The 22087-nt window shown below is 42.2% G+C and overlaps 1 protein-coding gene across 6 annotated transcripts in view; it reads right to left on the bottom strand.

Annotated features, from left to right (window-relative positions):
• The window catches only part of LOC118396724 (S phase cyclin A-associated protein in the endoplasmic reticulum-like), a 142256-nt gene that overhangs the window by 34951 nt on the left and 85218 nt on the right, over positions 1–22087 (bottom strand). For all 6 annotated transcript variants that reach the window (XM_052465775.1, XM_035791108.2, XM_052465773.1 and 3 more), the window contains 3 exons: positions 14368–14433; positions 14121–14247; positions 3838–3953 (listed from right to left, as the gene is read on the bottom strand). In XM_052465775.1, coding sequence (XP_052321735.1) covers positions 3838–3953; positions 14121–14247; positions 14368–14433 — 309 coding nt within the window. The remainder of the gene's footprint in view (positions 1–3837; positions 3954–14120; positions 14248–14367; positions 14434–22087) is intronic.

Below are 22087 nucleotides of genomic sequence, written 5' to 3' on the forward strand. Positions count from 1 at the left end.
CAACATGTTCAGACAAGGTAGTAAGTAATTGAGTACTGAAAGAAGGTAACTGGGAGGCCATTCCGTTATCACTAGACATTGCACACTTCAGCTCTGGATTGGACAAGCTGTTCTGTAGAGGATGAAATAAGTACCTCTGATCCATGGTTTGCGTTAGCCGGTAATAGCCGGCTTTTGGACAATAAAAAAAATAGAAAATCCGATAGATAAAATTGGTGCCGGCCAATTGTCTGGGAGAAGAAGAAAAGATCCCATTGCGAAATAATACTTTAACGCCTATTCATTGATGAAAATATCAGTCCATGTAAATACATTTCACATGCTTATCTATAGTGTATTTGCATAATTCAGTGGAATTAAATTGGCACGTGTATTGTATATTCATTATGCATCTTATTTATCACACACATAGGCCTACAGCATACAGATACAGAGCCCATTCAAAACTATTTTTCCCAGTAGGAGCTTGTTTTGTCTTGAACGCACAGAAGAAGTCGGAGATTTCCGAGATCCCAGTTGTTTTGAACGCGGCATTAAACAGCAACAAAAGGCAGGCTTCAACAGCGCGTCACACACCACTTTGCAATGAGCTGGAGGCCGTATGCATTTTGAAAACATATGCTTAATTGTTTGAAATCTGAACGTTTAATACATTAATACTATGATTCAAAGTAGCCCTTTAGCTCTCCTCTCGTCTACAATTCTAAGGATATTTTCTGTCACAATGAAACCGCTCGCATGTGCAGTGCCATTTTGGCAACTGCGTTTTCCTGCTAATTGTATTATCGAACGAACATTTGTGCATCGTCTACTGCCTTGTGTGCATTGTAGCGCTTATAATGTGAAGAAATAACAGTTTATCAACGTTTGAATCAGACTCATTTCTTTTTTTCAACTGAATTATTTACGTAGCCTTGGCACACTGGTTGTATGAATTAGGGTTCAATCCTCCCACAACTTTCCCAGAGTCTGTTTGGAATAGGCTATTTCTTTCTTGACAAGCTGACCAAAAGAATAAGTAGCTTAAACTTTTCTACTATAGTAAATTCACATAGGCTAGTGATTTTGCTGTTCATTTCTCGTCTTGTTGACAGATGAAAAGTTAATGTGGACAGTTATTCTAACATGTTCAAAGTGCACATCAGAATTTGGTAAGAAGGACCGCCCATCGCTGCGTTCTCAACTTGCACGTTCTGTTAATATGAATGACCATATTCTAAAAGTGATTTCTGTCATTCTGAGCACCGTGGGTGGGCGCCCTAATCAGCTTATGAACCCAATGCATATGAGTCTGGTACATTTCTCAAATGTCCGTCACCACATGTTCCTAACGGAAACCCTGCTCTGATCTTACACACCTCTTCATAGTTACAGTGGATTCAGAAAGTACTCAGACCCCTTGACTTTTTCCACATTTTGTTACGTTACAGCCTTATTCTAAATGAATATAGTCCCCCCCCTCAATCAATCTACACACAAAAACCAATAATGACAACAACAAAAAATACTACATTTACATTAAGTATTCAGGCCCTTTACTCAGTACTTTGTTGAAGCACCATTGGCAGTGATTACAGCCTGGATTCTTCTTGGGTATGACGCTAAGCTTGGCACACCTGTATCTGGGGAGTTTCTCCCCTTCTCTGCAGATCCTCTCAAGCGCTGTCAGGTTGGATGGGGAGCGTTGTTGCACAGCTATTTTCATGTCTCTCCAGAGATGTTCGATTGCGTTCTAGTCCGGGCTCTGGTTAGGTCACTCAAGGACATTGAGACTTGTCCCGAAGCCACTACAGCGTTGTCTTGGCTGTGTGCTTAGGGTCATTTGTCCTGTTGGAAGGTGAACTTTTGCCCCAGTCTGAGGTCCTGAGCAGGTTTTCATCAAGGATCTCTGTACTTTGCTACGTTCATCTTTCCCTTGATCCTGACTACTCTCCTAGTCCCTGCTGCTGAAAAACATCCCCACAGCATGATGCGGTCACCACTATGCTTCACCATAGGGATGGTGCCAGGTGTCCTCCAGATGTGACGCATGGCATTCAGGCTTCCATCCGGCCACTCTAACATAAAGGCCTGATTGGTGAAGTGCTGCAGAGATGGTTGTCCTTCTGGAAGGTTCTTCCATATCCCAAGAGGAACTCCGACTCTGTCAGAAATGTTTTGGTACCCTGCCCAAGATCTGTGCTTCGACACAATCCTGTCTCGTTGCTCTACGGACAGTTCCTTCGACCTCATGGCTTGGTTTTGTCAACTGTGGGACGCTTATATATAAAAAGGTGTGTGCCTTTCCAAATCATGTCCTATCAATTGAATTTACCACAGGTGGTCTCCAATCAAGTTGTAGAAACATCTGAAAAATTATCAATAGAAACAGGATGCACCTGAGCTCAATTTCGAGTCTCATAGCAAAGGGTCTGAACACTTATGTAACTAAGGTATTTAAAAAAAAACACATTTGCAACCATTTCTAAAAACCTGTTTTCGTTTTGTCATTTTAGAGTATTGTGTGTAGATTGACGAGGAAAAACATTTATTTAATCCAATTTAGAATAAGGCTGTAACGTAAAAAATTGTGGAAAAAGTCAAGGATACTTTCCGAATGCACTGTATGTCAAGTGGAACTCTCAAAGCATAGTAACAACCGTGTGTGTATGGTCTTCAGCTCCAACAAGCAAAAACAGTCCAATTGTGAGCAAAAGACTCCAAGCTACCTACAAGCAGAAAACTCTCCCCCCATTTAAGTTAATCAAATTCCTCACAATACTGAAGTCTGCTTCAAATTCTCTAGGATTAGTGATTGAGGAAGTAAAATGTTTTAAATAAATCGATAAACACGAATGGCCATACGTAAAAGCATTATAAATACAAGTAACGTTTGTCCATTAGTGGAGGTTTGGGAAACAGTAAATGCTAATAAGTGAAGGAGAGAGTCCATTCCAGTCCATTAGACTCCCAGTGTTGTGAGAATGGCGGTCTCTCAGAGGTTATCTACTGGCAGGCCACGCTAACTCCAGACCCACAACTCAAAACCACGACAGAGTCTGTCTGATGGATTAGACACACGGCCTTTCTGTAGATCAACAGAAAAGAATGAATACAAAATAGATGACCAAAATATAATCCCCTTCTTTTTTTCTTTAAATGGTGCATTATTATTCATGATCCATTTAGGATATTTATTGAGATGCGAGCACTATAAACAGAGAAATAAAAGGAGGGGCTGAGGTTACCTCACATCTCCAATTGTAAACAGAGGAGCGCTGTCACTGAGGTCAGGGAGAGGACACAGTCTGAGTGTGGACCATGTCTTTAGAGGCTGTACACAGCAGCTGAAAAGGCTCATGGTTTTTCAGTTGAGGTCGGGTCGGACACCGGACAGTGAAACGCTGGCTCATGAGGCTATGAGAGTAGCACTAGGCCAGGTTATTGTATGCTGGTTGTGAAGACTAAATGAGACTAACTTGCTCTAGGGGTGCTGCTTTGCAGATGACCCTGTGCTCTTTTTAGCCTATTGAGGGTGTATGTGTGGTGTCAGGGAGGGGGGGTTGGAAGGAACACAGCAAAAATACAACATTTCCATTTCAATGGATTAATGAAGTTGTATTGTATGGGGAACAAGGTCATTCTATCCAAAAACAATGGGGTAATTGAAATGTACACTTCCTCATGGCTGTCTCAGCAGAGGTGACAGAGAGTTGACAAATGGTCATAACCCCTGTAGAGCCACAAGCAGCAACCACATAGTTTGTGTAAAACCCTCTAATATGAATAAAGAGTATCAAAAGACAGTGTGCTTGGAGAGGAGGTGAGCTGTATTTGACTGTAAAAGCTGGTACTCACTTGATTGGAATGCGTGGGACTGCGGTGGGGGTGGAGGCTGCAGTGACGACCAGCAGAATCTGTTCCAGAGCAGAGAGTCCCCCGCCCACCTGGAACGCCACTTGATCTGCATTGTTCTGTAGAGAGAAAGAACAAGAACTACATTCAGGTAACAGGGAGCTGGACGGACCAAGGTATCACATTACTCTCAGTGTGGACCCAGCTTCTCTTTTCCTCACCTCCCAGTTGGGAATGAAATCTGAAACAAAGTGATCCCCAAAGCATTCCTGTTAAATCTCAAAAGTGCACAACCCCAGCGTTCCACCCCCACTATAGTCCAGGCAAGACTCAATGGAGGACAGCTACTCTGCAGACCTACACACACACACACACACACACACACACACACACACACACACACACACACACACACACACACACACACACACACACACACACACACACACACACACACACACACACACACACACAGCACCAGGGTGGTCTGTGTTCACAAACACAGGCTGAGGAGAGACTGTACAAAAGTAGAGAACAGAGAAATCAAACAAAAACTTAAGAAAATCATCAATCAAGATAAGAGTATTGGATACATTCTGAATTTACTCTTTATTTATTCCAATATAAAATGAGCTTTAACTCTGACAGAGGAAGTGCACCCAGCTGAGCCTAGCACACTGCATTTAAAAAAGGTGCAATATGCAAAAATCACTCCGCCATTTCCTGGTTGCTAATATTCTAATAGGTTGCCTAATTTCAGTTTGTGCGACAAAACAATGTATAGTGTAGAGAATCATTGTCATCTAAACCGATGTGAAATATATTTTCTAGAACCAAAAATATTGTATTTAACTGTTTGAAGCTGGTCTACAAAAAATGAAAGCAAAAGACGCAAAACAACTTTAGCACGGGAAGCATAGAAATAGAGAACATAGAACATATCAACCTCTTCTGTCATTCTTATTGACAGCAAGTCTAAGATCTATAATTCACATTTCTATGTGCATTTGGTCAGGTCGCCCAAATAGTTACATATTGCAGTTTTAAAAGGTATAGTAGAATGCGCCTCGAAACCATCATTAAAACAATCATTAAACAAACATGTTTAGTCTAACACAATAGTGTCAATACAGCAGTCCATAGATTTAAGACCAAACAGCACTAAATAAGAGGGCCCTGCCCTGTTGCGAGGAGAGGAGAAGAGAGTCAGAGCTCTTGGCATTGGGTCAGATGCTGCTGCAGCTACACAGTCCAATAAATCAACAGCTCCAAAGCCCAGAGCAAGCGGCTGCTATCAGACATGTTAGTGCCTGGGTCGACCGGGAGGATAGGGGCTCCAGGGGAGGAGTGGGTGCTGATGGAAGGCTTTCCTCGGCTTTCCTCACAGAGGGAGCAGCCAGGGGGACAGTCATTCCTCACCACACCAAGCATGGAGGTACACTGGGGGTCCCTCCTACACCTAATGAGGTCACATTCTCCCAGGTAGTGTGACAGCCCTCAAATCCAGGCACTCCACTCTATTTTAGTTCCACGGATGAAGGGTTTGCCAACAAGCCTGAACACATTGAGGAAGCGCTTTGCAAAACGATATATAAGCTCTTCATCTGTCACTCACACAGACTGCCAAGGCACAAGTCAGCAGGATCCGGTGACAAAAAACACTGAACTCTGCTAGGGTTAAGGGATTTGGACCAACACACTGAAAAAACACCAGAGGCCCTATGTATGATGTGCAGTGAGGATTATGGAAATCTCTACCATGATCCAATCTGCCCATGTGTGTGGTTGAGTGCTGTTTATAAGAGAAAAACCTCCTTTATGTAGGTTACCAACGGTTTCCATCGATATGGTCTCTAGCACTGAGCTGGGTTTAACCCATTCTTAACTCACCCATCAACGCAGCCATCTAAAAGCTTCTGGGATAAATGAGAAAAGGCAGCTCTTTCATGGTGTCTTATCAAATGGTCTTTTAAAGGGGTTAACTAGGACCTGCCCAGCTCTGGCTGTCTGACGGTAAAGCCAGACTGGGACAGTTTGGCTGCATCGGTCTTGGCCTGTTGACAGATCGATCTATGTGACAAAAAAAAAAGAAGAAGAGGATTAACCTCCAATAATTTTAGCCAACATCTTCAGGTGGTCTACATCTGCAATACCCATGGCATCCTTAACAGACATGACCCATCTGCTCGTGTGGAGATACACAATCATTCATTTCTTAAAAGAACACAATCAGATATTGGTGTTTTTGGTGCAGGAACCAGCATAGTAATCAGTGAGTGGACCTCTGTGGTGTTCCTCACGTTTTGGTTGAATGCATTCAGTTGTGCAACTGACTAGGTAGGTATCTCCCTTTCCCTTCCTTCTATCTAGGATGTACAGCTTTACACTCTGCTGGCTCAGTACTGTGAATGGCAGTAGAGCAGAGCAGGAATAATAGGTCTTCTTGTTCCCGATCAATGAAGAATAACTTTTAAATTGAAACAACTAAAGGGAGCAAATTGCAATAACAGCCGAATTACATGCCATGTTAAACAGAACCCTCTGGTATGGAGTTATTCAGGTACACTTACTGTGAGTAACACATAGAAACAATAGAGCTGTCTTTCATTAAATAACCCGTTGAAACACACTGGGAACTGTATAACAACCTTAAGGTGAGATCTCCATAGGACGTGTGCTGTAGTAAGTATTGTATCTATTGTTGCCAAATGTTGATTACAGCCAACAGGCTTCCGGTTCCAAAGCCATGGTTACAACATCTGGATTTGATTCATATTTTCAACAAGCCACATCTAGCTTAGCACCAATCCTCCACTCTATGTAACTATGGAGCAGTGTGTGATCTGTCTGTGTCCTGTCACTCCGTGCTAGACAATCTGGTGACAGTGTAATAGGATGAGGGGTACATTTCTTCTAAAGTGAAACTCCCAACATGACTGAAGACATGAGGAAAGGTGAGGGGGCAGGCCAGATAGTCAAGTCTAACATGAATTATAGAGCTGAAGGAATCTTACCCAATTCTTACTCCTGCTGACCATTACTACCCCAGCTAATCAGAAGGCTGGCAGCTGTTAATTCCTGTGGCTGTGGCACTGCTGAGAGAAGCGGAGAAAGGGAGGTAGGGAGGGCCAGCCGGACAGCTCTTTGTAGTCACCTCCCACTAGCCACTTTAATTAGATACATAAAGAAAGGAGGAGGGGAAATGGAGGGGAAAGCCCTGATCCTCTGGCCCCAGACGCTGGGGAACAACTGGCTGGGAGTTCATTAAAGGTGTGACACAGGACAGCCCCTTTGTCAATCAGTCTTTGGCCTCAAACTGGTTGCCCCAAACAATATTACAGATGGAGTGAGGAGGGCAGACACACCCCCATACATGCATTTAATCTTGGACCCGACTAACATATACACTTGCAAAAAAAGCCTGTGAGGAGTAAACAAAGTCTCAATTTTGTTCAGTAGTCTAAACCAGCATCTGCATGTATGGGAGGAGTGATAAACCACAACAAGACTGCTGGAGTAAACATTTAGAGACTGAGTAAGAGTTTGTATATTAAAAGGGTGTAATGGCATGCTGTTTGGTACACTAAAGTAGAATGATTGGTTGAGAGACAGTAAATGGGAAACAATACTGGGTGAGTTTATTTTAAATGTAAAACAATACTGGGTGAGTTTATTTTGAATGACAAACAATACTGGGGGAGTTTATGTTGTTATGTGAGAAACATTACTGGGTGAGTTTATTTTAAATGAGAAACATTACTGGGTGAGTTTATTTTATGTGAGAAACAATATTGGGTGAGTGTATTTTATGTGAGAAACAATACTGGATAAGTATATTTTAAATGAGAAACAATACTGGATGAGTATATTTTAAATGAGAAACAATACTGGATGAGTATATTTTAAATGAGAAACAATACTGGATGAGTATATTTTAAATGAGAAATAATACTGGATGAGTATATTTTAAATGAGAAACAATACTGGGTGAGTTTATTTTATGTGAGAAACAATATTGGGTGAGTTTATTTTAAATGAGAAACATTACTGGGTGAGTTTATTTTATGTGAGAAACAATATTGGGTGAGTGTATTTTATGTGAGAAACAATACTGGATGAGTATATTTTAAATGAGAAACAATACTGGATGAGTATATTTTAAATGAGAAACAATACTGGATGAGTATATTTTAAATGAGAAACAATACTGGATGAGTATATTTTAAATGAGAAACAATACTGGGTGAGTATATTTTAAATGAGAAACAATACTGGGTGAGTTTATTTTATGTGAGAAACAATATTGGGTGAGTGTATTTTATGTGAGAAACAATACTGGATGAGTATATTTTAAATGAGAAACAATACTGGATGAGTATATTTTAAATGAGAAACAATACTGGGTGAGTATATTTTAAATGAGAAACAATACTGGGTGAGTTTATTTTAAATGAGAAACAATACTGGATGAGTTATTTTAAATGAGAAACAATACTGGGTGAGTAAAATTTAAAATGGGTGACAATACTGGGTGAGTTTATTTGAAAATGGGAAACAATACTGGGTCAGTTTATTTTATAAAATGGACTGAGATTCATTAGACTGATGAGGCTAGTGAATGTCATTTAAAAAAAGAAAAACATTTAGCCTAGAAGAACAAGTCACCTACACAGTCAAAAGTAAAAAATATAATATTTGTATACTATTTGCGAACGACCTGTCCTATAGGCTATTTGCATTACATTTTTAATAAATTACAAAAAACAACTGTTTTCAAATTAAATGTAGGCCTCGCTAATTTAATTAGCTGAGGCATAAACATTTTAATTAGGCTTAATAAATAACAAAACATGGCTGTGCTGTCTACGAACACCAGGGCCGGCCGGTCATGGCTAGAAGGGACCAGTTTTGTTAAATTAACTTCAGATTTGACTTTTCGTGGGCAGGTTAGGAGAACTAACATAACAGGTTAGGAGAAAAAGGTCAAAACAAAATCAAATCTTATTGGTCACATACATGTGTTTAGCAGATGTTATTGCGGGTGTAGTGAAATGGGTTAGATAAATTTGTTAATTTGACAAAAGCTGGATCCCTTCTAGCCATGACCGTGCCAGCCCACCCCACTCCCTCTGCGATTCAGCACCACAGCAGTGGAAAGAGGACACTCTAGGCCCCTCAAACTCAACTCTGGACCGCAAAGCCAGTTCCACTACTTTTTATCCCTGTTCCTGTCTAATCAGGGACTGATTAGGTGCAATTCATTATCAGGTAGAACAAAAAACCAGCAGGCTCCGGACCTTGTAGGGCAAGAGTTTTATACCCCTGCTCCAGGCAGCCGCAAAATGAAGAAATCGATGTTGGACAAACAAATTGTAAATATGCAAATTGTAAATTTGTAAAAATAAGTAAATAAATGAATTTGTTAAGGCTGGTTTATTGAGAGAAAGCTTATTTAACAATGCTGTAAAATGAGCCCGACCATTTATTAACCTCTTGCTCCTACCTGGCACGCAGGCGTCCCATCTAGAGCTCTGGAAATGCAAATGCGCTACGCTAAATGCTAATAGTATTAGTTAAAACTCAAACGTTCATTCAAATACACATGCAGGGTATTGAATTAAAGCTCCACTCGTTGTGAATCCAGGCAACAAGTCAGATTTTTTAAATGCTTTTCGGCGAAAGCGTGAGAAGCTATTATCTGATAGCATGTAACACCCCAAAAGACCCGCAGGGGACGTAAACAAAATAATTAGCATAGTCGTCGCTACACAAACCGCACAAATAAAATATAAAACATTCATTACCTTTGACCATCTTCTTTGTTGGCACTCCTAGATGTCCCATAATCACTATTGGGTCTTTTTTTCGATTAAATCGGTCCATATATAGCCTAGATATCGATCTATGAAGACTGTGTGATAAACGGAAAAAAATAGCGTTTCATAACGTAACGTCATTTTTTAAAATTCTAAAAGTCGACGATAAACTTTCACAAAACACTTCGAAATACTTTTGTAATGCAACTTTAGGTATTAGTACACGTTAATAAGCGATAAAATTCATCAGGAGGCGATGTAAATTCTATAGGTGTCCGTCTCGAAAAAATGTCTGGAGAGAGCTCGACCAAAACATCCGGTCGGGAGACCGGAGGGAATCGGTTCCCTTGATTCGGTTTGACCAAGAATCAAAGCTGAATCAAATGACAAGACTCTAGACATCGTGTGGAAGCTGTAGGCACTGCAACCTCGGCCTCATTTAATTCGGTTCACTTTGAACAATTCCTGGAAGTAGCGCAAGGATATTTATTTCCATTTTCAGTGATCAGATTTTCCTGCACTTTTCGATGAAACGCACGTTCTGTTATAGTCACAGCCGTGATTGAACCAGTTTTATAAACGTATGAGTGTTTTCTATCCACACATACTAATCATATGCATATACTATATTCCTGGCCTGAGTAGCAGGGCGCTGAAATGTTGCGAAATTTTTAACAGAATGTTCGAAAAAGTAGAGGGTCGACTTAACAGGTAAAAACACTTGTTTATAAAGCTCAAATCATATCTCACCATTTTCTAATGGATGATGATAATAAATGTTTATTATAATTTCAACTATTGTGGGGTCGTGACTCGTGCCATGTGTGATATACGTGGATGATTGAGAACTATTTCCTACTATAGGCAGTTGTCTGCCTAGTTATTGCAACATTGTAACTCTGCGATGTGAATAGTTGACAATGATGTTTAGTTTCCAAGTGCTACTGAATAAGCTCAACTGAAATTCACCAACTGTGCATGATACACATCATTACTCTACCAATCCCTTCCAAATCTTTATACTATACATGACACAGGCGCATATGTTGCTCTGGCCTAGGGTGGCAGCAGAACTGCTAGGACTGGGCCTCACAAACACTTTCCTCTAATTTGCTTGTGTTTGAGGTAGACCTTGGCCTGCTCAAAGTGAGCCGCTGCTGTTGGGAAGTCAAAACTCTCCAACTCCTTGGAGCAGCTTGCGACGGCGCATCAGTCTCTTTACTTTGTACTCAAAATGGCTCAACCGTGAGGCCATCTTTAAGATGTTTTAGAGGGAAAAAAAATCCCCTCTCAGAAGGCACACTGGAAACAGGGATAATCAACACAATCTTCACCAATTCTTCCCAGTCGGGGTGCACTTAGCTGAAGTCCCTTATGCGTGTCTTTTGCGTGAGTAAAAATAGAAACCCAGCAGACACTAATTTCCCAGCAGTTTGAGGATTTATTAGTCTATGAAGTATATTTGCCTTTGAAGTTGAAGCACATTGACTGGTATTTCCATCAATGAATAAAAAGCATTATTGGGTGGGGATAAAGATTTTTTTACCGGCTAATACAAACCCTGTACTGAGGCGCAAAAATCAGACACCAGACAGCCTATGGAGGAACTACAACACAGAGGGATTTCAATGTTTGACCCCAGTTAAAGTTACAAAAAGTCAGCCATCCAGGAAACATCAACTCAAATATTAAAGGCCATATTCATAGTCTTCCAGCAAACCTGTCCTGGTTAGGTAAGAAACATGTAGGTACTTCGGAGAAACAAAGAATGTCAAATTAAACGATTTACCTGACTTTATGACATACTTTGGCAGCAACAACACAAAAGCTTGTTTGTTTGATAAACAATATAACTCCTTCCGAACTCATAATAAGAGGGTTATTTTCATACAATAGGGCCTATTCAAGAGCAGGTCATGTGAATGGATCATATTCTGGCCAACTTTAGTCTACTCTATTCATTTATTGTAGTAAAATCTGTAGTTAACATAATAACTAAAGAATTCCAGATGGGTTAAGGTTTGGCGACATAGTAAATCACATAGCCTCTGTTCAATAGCTGTCAAGACTAGATTAAATAACCATAACACTTATCATTCAAATCTTAACACTTCTTGTATAGGGGTATGCCAAAGATAGCATTGAAACTCATTGGAGTATAACCCTTAGCCAAAAAATGTACAAAAATGGTACCTATCTTAACAAAATCTGCAATTTCTTTACAAAAGTAAGTGTATTATTAACCTGGATGTGAAATAACAATTAACCTCATCAATTTGAATGCTTAATGTGAGCACTTATAGCCATAGACCAGACTATTAAGGAATAATAATAAGCTTCCTGACACACTTCCTGTCACACTTCCTCTCAGTTTGGTCCTCCTAGTCTCATCTGACAAGCTCAATAAAACAAACATTTGGGGAAAGTGGATCTATGACACACTAACACTCCCAATCTAAGCCAGGTGGAACAAAGAAAACCCTCCAAGGGGATGAGGAATTTAGAGAAAAGTATGATTTTCAGCTACGAGACCAGTATACTCGTCTTAGGTGAGTATTGCATTCAGTGTGCAGGAATACAAAATATAACCTTGGAATTTCACAACATTCAGACACTGCTAATTTTGGCTACATCCGTCAACTTCAGGCAGGCTCCTTGAGGCCCTATGTTCTTGTTACTCTGTTGCCCTATTCCCCCACCTCCATATCCCAGGTAGAACAAGCCAACGGTTAGTCATGAAGGGGAGACCAACCAGCCCATGACAGCTGGCAAATGAAAATGTAAATACAGTCTCTACTCTTCAGCTCCTAGACCACAGTGTTTCTGACAGTCCCTCAAGTGTCATAAACTCTCTCCATCTAAGGCCAGCCTTTATTTGAAAGCAGTGACAAACACATTTGGGCCAGTGTGTAAATATGCGAATTCATTACCAAGGTATGAGAGCAGAAAGGTAAGAAATTGCCCTGAAAAAAAATCTTAGAGGGAAAAAGCTCTCTACTTCTTTTGAGTTTGACAAAAAAAGAACCCATTAGTGCTCACAGAGGGAGAGGCGTGCTGGGGTCGGAGACTGGGGGGGCTAACTGAGGCAGCCGTGGAGGGGGAGTGTCGGGTGTTGTTCAAGGAATTAGCAGGGAAAGTGGAGACTGAATCAGATACCGCAGAGGAAAAACAAATATCTAGGTGAGTCAATAACACGAGATATGCTTGTTAGGTCAAATAATCTAAACGATCCTGACTTAAAGTGACTCAGGGGGCAGACACCCATGCTGACAGAGACTATATTTATTTGCCTTTGTCCTGGGATTAGAGGAGGAAGTGCTCCCCAGGCTGGTTCACAGGCCAGCCCACCATGGCCCACCCCACTCCCCTCAGCCCAGGCCTCACTCTGCTCTGGGCTGAGGGGGAAGAATGTGTTTAACAGACATACTGAATGAAGTCTCTTCCACCCCTCTACAGCCACAAAATTCTAATGAATTCACAATAGGGCTTTCCTCAATTGTTTTAATGAACTATAAATATGTAAAGAGCTTTAACCACACAGAGTTGTCTGTCCTAGCGATCCCAGTGTTGAATTGAGGAGGACTCCAGGCCTAGTGACCCCTGACCTCCAACAGGGAGAATATGGAGCTAATGGGAGGAGTCCCCCTGTTAGTGACAGCTTGAACACCATCGCACTGGACTACTCCTCCTCTCTCATTACACTGTACTGCTGTGCCAGTCACTCCTGCCACCTCGCTCTCCCTCTCTCTGGGGAAATTCAGTAATAGCCTCTCTACCCCTCCCCCTGTCAATGACCAGACACCATCATCTCTCTATCCTCCCACCCACCAACATGCACAGTGTGCTTTATCAGACCTTGAACTGCACGTTGGCAGAAGAATGATGGCTTGTCACTATATGTTTTCCTCTTCATAAACACAGTGACAGGTCCTCTTCATAAACCCAGTGCAAATCCATAAAATACCATCAAACAAAGTCTCATCTACAGTGGATTTCTTTCATTCATTACATTGACTTAAATCAACTGTTGTTATCAATGTCTGTCATTCAGTATATAGCTTTCTAAAAAAGCAGCAAATACCAATGAAATACCTGATACTCCACTGTAATTTGAGACCCTTTGGATTACATTTTCTAGGAAAACCTTATGTTATTGTATAAACCCACAATATACTTCTGAAGCATGCAAATGTTTGCCTGTCCAGTAATGGGTTGCTCCTCTATTAGTAACATGTGGCCAATGAAAAGACATAGCTAATCTGGCCTGCATTACAAATAACCTGGGGAAAGGAGTTGGGGAGTAAGTGATACTCTACACTGGAAGACAGACAGAGAGCTGCAGCCAAACAGAACGCTTCAGTTCAGAGAACTGCCCCGCTCACTGCACACACAACCCACACTGACTAAGCACTGACATAGCAACACCCAAGCAGCACTATATGACATGGAGGAGAGGTGTTAGTGATTTACCTGCTTCTCCAGGATGCGGGAGATCTCTCCCAGGGTTCTGTCCAGGCCTGACACCCTAGTGTTGGCCCACTGCCCGCTGTCCTGGCCCTGGAGCTGCTTCACCAAGTCCTTCACCAGACGCTGGAGCCTAGGGAGAGGGGGAGAGGCTTAGTCCAGTCATCCATCCATCTATAATTTCAGTATCATCAATATTCACTACAGTTAAGTAGATGAAGTAGAAGGCATAAATGTTAAGTAGGGAACTAACTTGGCCTTGTATGGGGAGTCGGGGACTTGTGTCTTTGCCTCCATTGATGTCTCGTACTCCTTTGCCCTACAGAGGGAACATAAAAACAGTATTTGAATAAGAGGAAAAGAGTACTCCAGTGGTCAGAGAAAAGGCAGGGGAGGATGAGAAGTCTGAAGGAACAGAAAAAGATCAAGTTAAGACAAAGTGTTTATTTTGCCTGTCAATTGTTCCCCCCAAGTAACTCTAAATAAATCATGCATTAATTCTACAGGGGCATAGTTCCTCACTGGGTTTAAAAATTCACAAGGACATTCCACCCTCATCACTTTACAATGGCATATCACATGTTCTGTTAAACTACAGTGCCGTGCGAAAGTATTTGGCCCCCTTGAACTTTGCGACCTTTTGCCTCATTTCAGGCTTCAAACATAAAGATATAAAACTGTCTTTATTTGTGAAGAATCAACAACAAGTGGGACACAATCATGAAGTGGAACGACATTTATTGGATATTTCAAACTTTTTTAACAAATCAAAAACTGAAAAATTGGGCGTGCAAAATTATTCAGCCCCTTTACTTTCAGTGCAGCAAACTCTCTCCAGAAGTTCAGTGAGGATCTCTGAATGATCCAATGTTGACCTAAATGACTAATGATGATAAATACAATCCACCTGTGTGTAATCAAGTCTCCGTATAAATGCACCTGCACTGTGATAGTCTCAGAGGTCCGTTAAAAGCGCAGAGAGCATCATGAAGAACAAGGAACACACCAGGCAGGTCCGAGATACTGTTGTGAAGATGTTTAAAGCCGGATTTGGATACAAAAAGATTTTCCCAAGCTTTAAACATCCCAAGGAGCAAATCTACCAAGACCTGGCCGTCCCTCTAAACTTTCAGCTCATACAAGGAGAAGACTGATCAGAGATGCAGCCAAGAGGCCCATGATCACTCTGGATGAACTGCAGAGATCTACAGCTGAGGTGGGAGACTCTGTCCATAGGACAACAATCAGTCGTATATTGCACAAATCTGGCCTTTATGGAAGAGTGGCAAGAAGAAAGCCATTTCTTAAAGATATCCATAAAAAGTGTTGTTTAAAGTTTGCCACAAGCCACCTGGGAGACACACCAAACATGTGGAAGAAGGTGCTCTGGTCAGATGAAACCAAAATTGAACTTTTTGGCAACAATGCAAAACGTTATGTTTGGCGTAAAAGCAACACAGCTCATCACCCTGAACATACCATCCCCACTGTCCGACATGGTGGTGGCAGCATCATGGTTTGGGCCTGCTTTTCTTCAGCAGGGACAGGGAAGATGGTTAAAATTTATGGGAAGATGGATGGAGCCAAATACAGGACCATTCTGGAAGAAAACCTGATGGAGTCTGCAAAAGACCTGAGACTGGGACGGAGATTTGTCTTCCAACAAGACAATGATCCAAAACATAAAGCAAAATCTACAATGGAATGGTTAAAAAATAAACATATCCAGGTGGTAGAATGGCCAAGTAAAAGTCCAGACCTGAATCCAATCGAGAATCTGTGGGGGGGGGGGTGCGTCACCTGGGTGGGTTGATTCACTGTTGTGGTCAGCCTGTCTGGGTTGGCGCCCCCCTTGGGTTGTACTGTGGCGGAGATCTTTGTGGGCTATACTCGGCCTTGTCTCAGGATGGTAAGTTGGTGGTTGAAGATATCCCTCTAGTGGTGTGGGGGCTGTGCTTTGGCAAAGTGGGTGGGGTTATATCCTTCCTGTTTGGCCCTGTCCGGGGGTGTCCTCGGATGGGGCCACAGTGTCTCCTGACCCCTCCTGTCTCAGCCTCCAGTATTTATGCTGCAGTAGTTTATGTGTCGGGGGGCTAGGGTCAGTTTGTTATATCTGGAGTACTTCTCCTCTCCTATTCGGTGTCCTGTGTGAATCTAAGTGTGCGTTCTCTAATTCTCTCCTCTCTTTCTTTCTCTCTCTCGGAGGACCTGAGCCCTAGGACCATGCCCCAGGACTACCTGACATGATGACTCCTTGCTGTCCCCAGTCCACCTGGCCATGCTGCTGCTCCAGTTTCAACTGTTCTGCCTTACTATTATTCAACCATGCTGGTCATTTATGAACATTTGAACATCTTGGCCACGTTCTGTTATATCTCCACCCGGCACAGCCAGAAGAGGACTGGCCACCCCACATATGCTCTCTCTAATTCTCTCTTTCTTTCTCTCTCTCGGAGGACCTGAGCCCAAGGACCATGCCCCAGGACTACCTGACATGATGGCTCCTTGCTGTCCCCAGTCCACCTGACTGTGCTGCTGCTCCAGTTTCAACTGTTCTGCCTTATTATTATTCGACCATGCTGGGCATTTATGAACATTTGAACATCTTGGTCATGTTCTGTTATAATCTCTACCCGGCACAGCCAGAAGAGGACTGGCCACCCCACATAGCCCGGTTCCTCTCTAGGTTTCTTCCTAGGTTTTGGCCTTTCTAGGGAGTTTTTCCTAGCCACCGTGCTTTTACACCTGCATTGTTTGCTGTTTGGGGTTTTAGGCTGGGTTTCTGTACAGCACTTTGAGATATCAGCTGATGTACGAAGGGCTATATAAATACATTTGATTTGATTTGAAAGAACTGAAAACTGCTGTTCACAAATGCTCTCCATCCAACCTTACTGAGCTCGAGCTGTTTTGCAAGGAGGAATGGGAAAAAATTTGAGTCTCTCGATGTGCAAAACTGATAGAGACATACCCCAAGCGACTTACAGCTGCTGTAATCGCAGCAAAAGGTGGCGCTACAAAGTATTAACTTAAGGGGGCTGAATAATTTTGCACCCCCAATTTTTCAGTTTTTGATTTGTTAAAAAAGTTTGAAATATCCAATAAATGTCGTCCCACTTGTTGATTCTTCACAAAAAAATACAGTTTTATATCTTTATGTTTGAAGCCTGAAATGTGGCAAAAGGTCGCAAAGTTCAAGGGGGCCGAATAATTTCGCAAGGCACTGTATATTGTTTAGTAAATGGTATGCTCCAACTCGGGTAGCAAAGACATCAGTGTTTTGAATCTATGACCTCCACAGATTCACAGGGTCAATAGGACTGTTCTCTGTGGCATTAGACCAGCAGACATGGCAAAGAAGACAGGCTCTACTAGTAGCACACAGAGCATCTGTCTGTCAGTCAGACAGTCAGCATCTTAGAGCAGATAAGAGCTAATATAGATCCCAGGCTGACAGAAAGAAGGTCCTACGGTCAGACACAAAGCAGCGGATAAACTAACAGGCCCCGGAAGAGGACAGGTGGAGCCTCCCTAGAGGACCAGACCTGTCCTGGCAGAACAAGGCTCAAGTCATTAGAAGCACTGTTAATGTCAATCCAGCTCAGAATTAAACCCTGAAATAAAAGGTTGTGTAGCTCCAGTGAAGACAAAATATTTAGGTAAACTGACTATGGGGTTTTATCAATGTTTACAATTTCTAAGGTTAAATCAGCAAACATTTATCAATCAGAGAAATATCTATGAGCAAATCAGAAATGTCTGCTCTCAAGGGCAACCTTCCCATATAAAAAGGCATGAGTTTAAACTTGATACCATCATTGAAATTATCAATTCACGTGCTTAACTTTTTAGTCTTTGCACTACGTTATCAATGTCTTCTTCAGCAGTTGTAACAGTTCCAAAAATATTAATATGGCTTTAAAATAAATAAATCACTGCACATTGGCAGTACATGAACTAAAGGGGCAAATTTTTGGCCTGGAGTAAATAAAAATGTTTTAACATCTATTTATTTATTTTATTTCACATTTATTTAACCAGGTAGGCTAGTTGAGAACAAGTTCTCATTTACAACTGCGACCTGACCAAGATAAAGCAGTGCGACAAAAACAACAACCCAGAGTTACACATAAACAAATGTAGTCAATAACACAAAATAAATAAAAAAAATAATACAAATCTAGGTACAGTGTGTGCAAATGTAAGTGTAGGGAGGTAGGCAATAAATAGGCCATAGAGGCAAAAATAATTACAATTTAGCATTAATACTGGAGTGACAGATGTACAGAAGATGATGTGCAAGTAGAGATACTGGGGTGCAAAAGAGCAAGAGGGTAAGTAATAATATAGGGATGAGGTAGTCGGTCGGGTGTGCTATTTACAGAGTGTGTGTACAGGTACAGTGATTGGTAAGCTGCTCAGACAGCTGATGCTTAAAGTTAGAGGGAGATATCTCTCCAGCTTCAAAGATTTTTGCAATTTGTTTCAGTCATTGGCAGCAGAGAACTGGAAGGAAAGGCGGCCAAAGGAAGTGTTGGCTTAGGGGATGACCAGTGCAATATATCTGCTGGAGCATGTGCGTGTTGCTATGGTGACCAGTGGAGCATGTGGGTGTTGCTATGGTGACCATTGAGGTGAGATACGGTGGCGCTTTACCAAGCAAAGACTTATAGATGACCTGGAGCCAGTGGGTTTGGCAACGGATATGTAGCGAGGGCCAGTCAAAGAGAGCATACAGGTCGTTGTGATGGTTAGTATATAGGGCTTTGGTAATAAAGCACATGGCACGGTGATAGACTACATCCAGTTTGCTGAGTAGAGTGTTGGGGGTTATTTTGTAAATGACATCGCCGAAGCCAAGGATCGGTAGGATATTCAGTTTTATGAGGGTAAGTTTGGCGGCATTAGTGAAGGAGGCTTTGCTGCGAAATAGGAAGCTGATTCAAGATTTGATTTTGGATTGGAGAATCACCAGCAGCATAAGCGAAAAGAGTGGGCCTGAGAATTAAACCCTGTGGCACCCACATAGAGACTGCGAACAACAGACCCTCCGATTTGACACACTGAACTCTATCAAGAAGTAGTTGGTGAACCAGGCGAGGCAGTCGTTTGAGAAGCCAAGGGTATTGCGTCTGCCAATAAGAATGCGGTGATTGACAGAGTCAAAAGCCTTGGCAAGGTCGATGAACAGTACTGTCTTTTATCGATGGCGGTTATGATATCGTATGGGACCTTGCGCGTGGCTGAGGTGCACCCATGACCAGCTCGGAAACCAGAATGCATAGTGGAGGGATTCAGGGGCGGCAGGGTAGCCTAGTGGTTAGAGCGTTGGACTAGTAACCGGAAGGTTGCAAGTTCAAACCCCTGAGCTGACAAGGTACAAATCTGTCATTCTGCCCCTGAATAGGCAGTTAACCCACTGTTCCTAGGCTGTCATTGAAAATAAGAACTTGTTCTTAACTGACTTGCCTAGTTAAATAAAGGTAAAATATATTTTTTTTAAATCAAAATGGTTGGTGATCTGTTTATTAACTTGGCTTTCAAAGACTTTAGAAAGGCAGGATGGATATAGGCCTGTAACAGTTTGGGTCTAGAGTGTCTCTCGCCTTTGAAGAGGGGTATGACCGTGACAGCTTTTCAATCTTTGGGAATCTCAGACAATACGAAAGAGGTTGAATAGGCTAGTAATAGGGGTTGCAACAATTTCGGCAGATCATTTTAGAAAGAGAGGGTCCAGATTGTCAAGGCCAGTTGATTTGTAGGGCTCCAGATTTTGCAGTTCTTTCAGAACATCTGCTGTCTGGATTTGGGTGAAGGAGAAGCCGGGGGGGCAAGTTGCTGCAGGGGGTGCCGAGATGTTGGACAGGGTAGGGGTAGCCAGGTGGAAAGCATGGCCAGCTGCGGAAAAATGCTTATTGAAATGATCGATTATCGTAGATTTATTGGTGGTGACAGTGTTGACTATCCTCAGTGCAGTGGGCAGCTGGGAGGAAGCACTCTTATTTTCCACGGACTTTAGTTTCCCAAAACGTTTTGGAATTAGTGCTACAGGAAGCAAATTTCTGTTTGAAAAATCTAGCCTTAGCTTTCCTAACTGACTGAGTATATTGGTTCCTGACTTCCCTGAAAAGTTGCATATTGCGGGGGCTATTCGATGCTAATGCAGAGGATGTTTTTGTGCCGGTCAAGTGCAGTCAAGTCTGGGGTGAACCAAGGGCTATATCGGTTCTTAGTTCTACATTTTTTTGAACGGGGCATGCTTATTTAAGATGGAGAGGAAAGCACTTTTGAAGAGCAACCAGGCATCCTCTATTGACTGGATGAGGTCAATATTCTTCCAGGATACCTGAGCCAGGTCAATTAGAAAGGCCTACTTGCTGAAGTGTTTTAGGGAGTGTTTGACAGTGATGAGTGGAGGTAGTTTGACCGCGGATCCAGTACACACGCAGGCAATGAGGCAGTGATCACTGAGATCCTGGTTGAAGACAGCAGAGGTGTATTTAGAAGGCAGGTTGGTCAGGATGATATCTATGAGGGTGCCCATGTTTACGGATTTGGGGTTGTACCTGGTAGGTTCCTTGATGATTTGCGTGAGATTGAGGGCATCTAGCTTAGATTGTAGGATGGCTGGGGTGTTTAGCATGTCACAGTTTAGGTCACCTAACAGTACCAACTCTGAAGATAGATGGGGGGCGATCAATTCACATATGGTGTCCAAGGCACTGGGGGCCGAGGGGGTCTATAACAAGGGGCAACGGTGAGAGACTTGTTTCTGGAAAGGTGGATTTTTAAAAGTAGAAGCTCGAATTGTTTGGGCACAGACCTGGATAGTATGACAGAACACTAAAGACTATCTCTGCAGTAGATTGCAACTCTGCCCCCTTTGGGATGGAAACTTCAGGTGGCCTTCCTAAGCCAGGCCTCAGACACGGCTAGGACATCCAACATCCATACAGTGCTCTGTGAAAAAACCTGCGTTTGTAAATGTAATATCATACAGTATTGTAGAGGGATTTGGATGGGTTAATGGAAGGTAATATGATCAGAAACACAGGGCTCCAGAGCAGATTGTCACTGTAGGTCAGTGTGGCCCGCCAGCAATATTATTGCCCCCCCCCAAATTAATGACGAATATTATAATTTTGTATTATAATTTAAAAAAACTCAGACCTGCGATGCAGGAAGGAAGTTACCCCACCTAAATAATGCAAAAGTTACATGTTAACTTCATTCATGAGGATAGCGAATGTAGGCGACAGTAAACAGATGGAGAAAAACTACACCAGTCGAGTAATTCATTTCAACAATAATCTTCATTTCAATTTGACTTTACAAACAAGAAGAGGGCTTTATTGGAGTTTATTTCTTCTAAACCGATGCGTATTTAAAATGACAGCAACTGGCTGAGGCTTAACAGCATCTTTCACAATAGAGAAATGTGGCCTTATAGAAGTGGGATGTTTTAATTAGGCCTACTTACAATGACAGCTAGCCCAAAATGTAGCATCCTACATAAAACAATAATTTAAAGAAAAAAAGACGATGTCTGTTAATATCAGGAGTCTCGGTGTCACGTCTACTCCCGCTCCTCCCCTCCGGCATTCGACATCGCCGGTATACTAACCACCGGTCCTGGGATGCATCATTACGCACACCTGGACTCCCATTAACTCCCCTATATCTGTCACTCTCTTAGGTTCCTTCCCCAGTCAGTATTGATCCTGTGTTAACGCATATATGCTACTGTTACGTTGGTCGTTTTATTAAACGTTTCACCTGCACCTGCTTATCAACTCACAGCGTTTTCGTTACAGAATACTGACTCAAACAATGGAAGCAGCAGGAGAACAAAATATCTCCCAGACAGTCAACGAGCAGGGATACCTTCTATGTCAACATCAGGACCAGCTGGCACAACTGGGGACAGCTATGGGAGAGGTTATTCGTAGTGTGGAATGTCTCAAACGTACCCG

Source organism: Oncorhynchus keta, chromosome 17, assembly GCF_023373465.1.
Source record: "Oncorhynchus keta strain PuntledgeMale-10-30-2019 chromosome 17, Oket_V2, whole genome shotgun sequence".
NCBI classification, from domain to species: domain Eukaryota; kingdom Metazoa; phylum Chordata; class Actinopteri; order Salmoniformes; family Salmonidae; genus Oncorhynchus; species Oncorhynchus keta.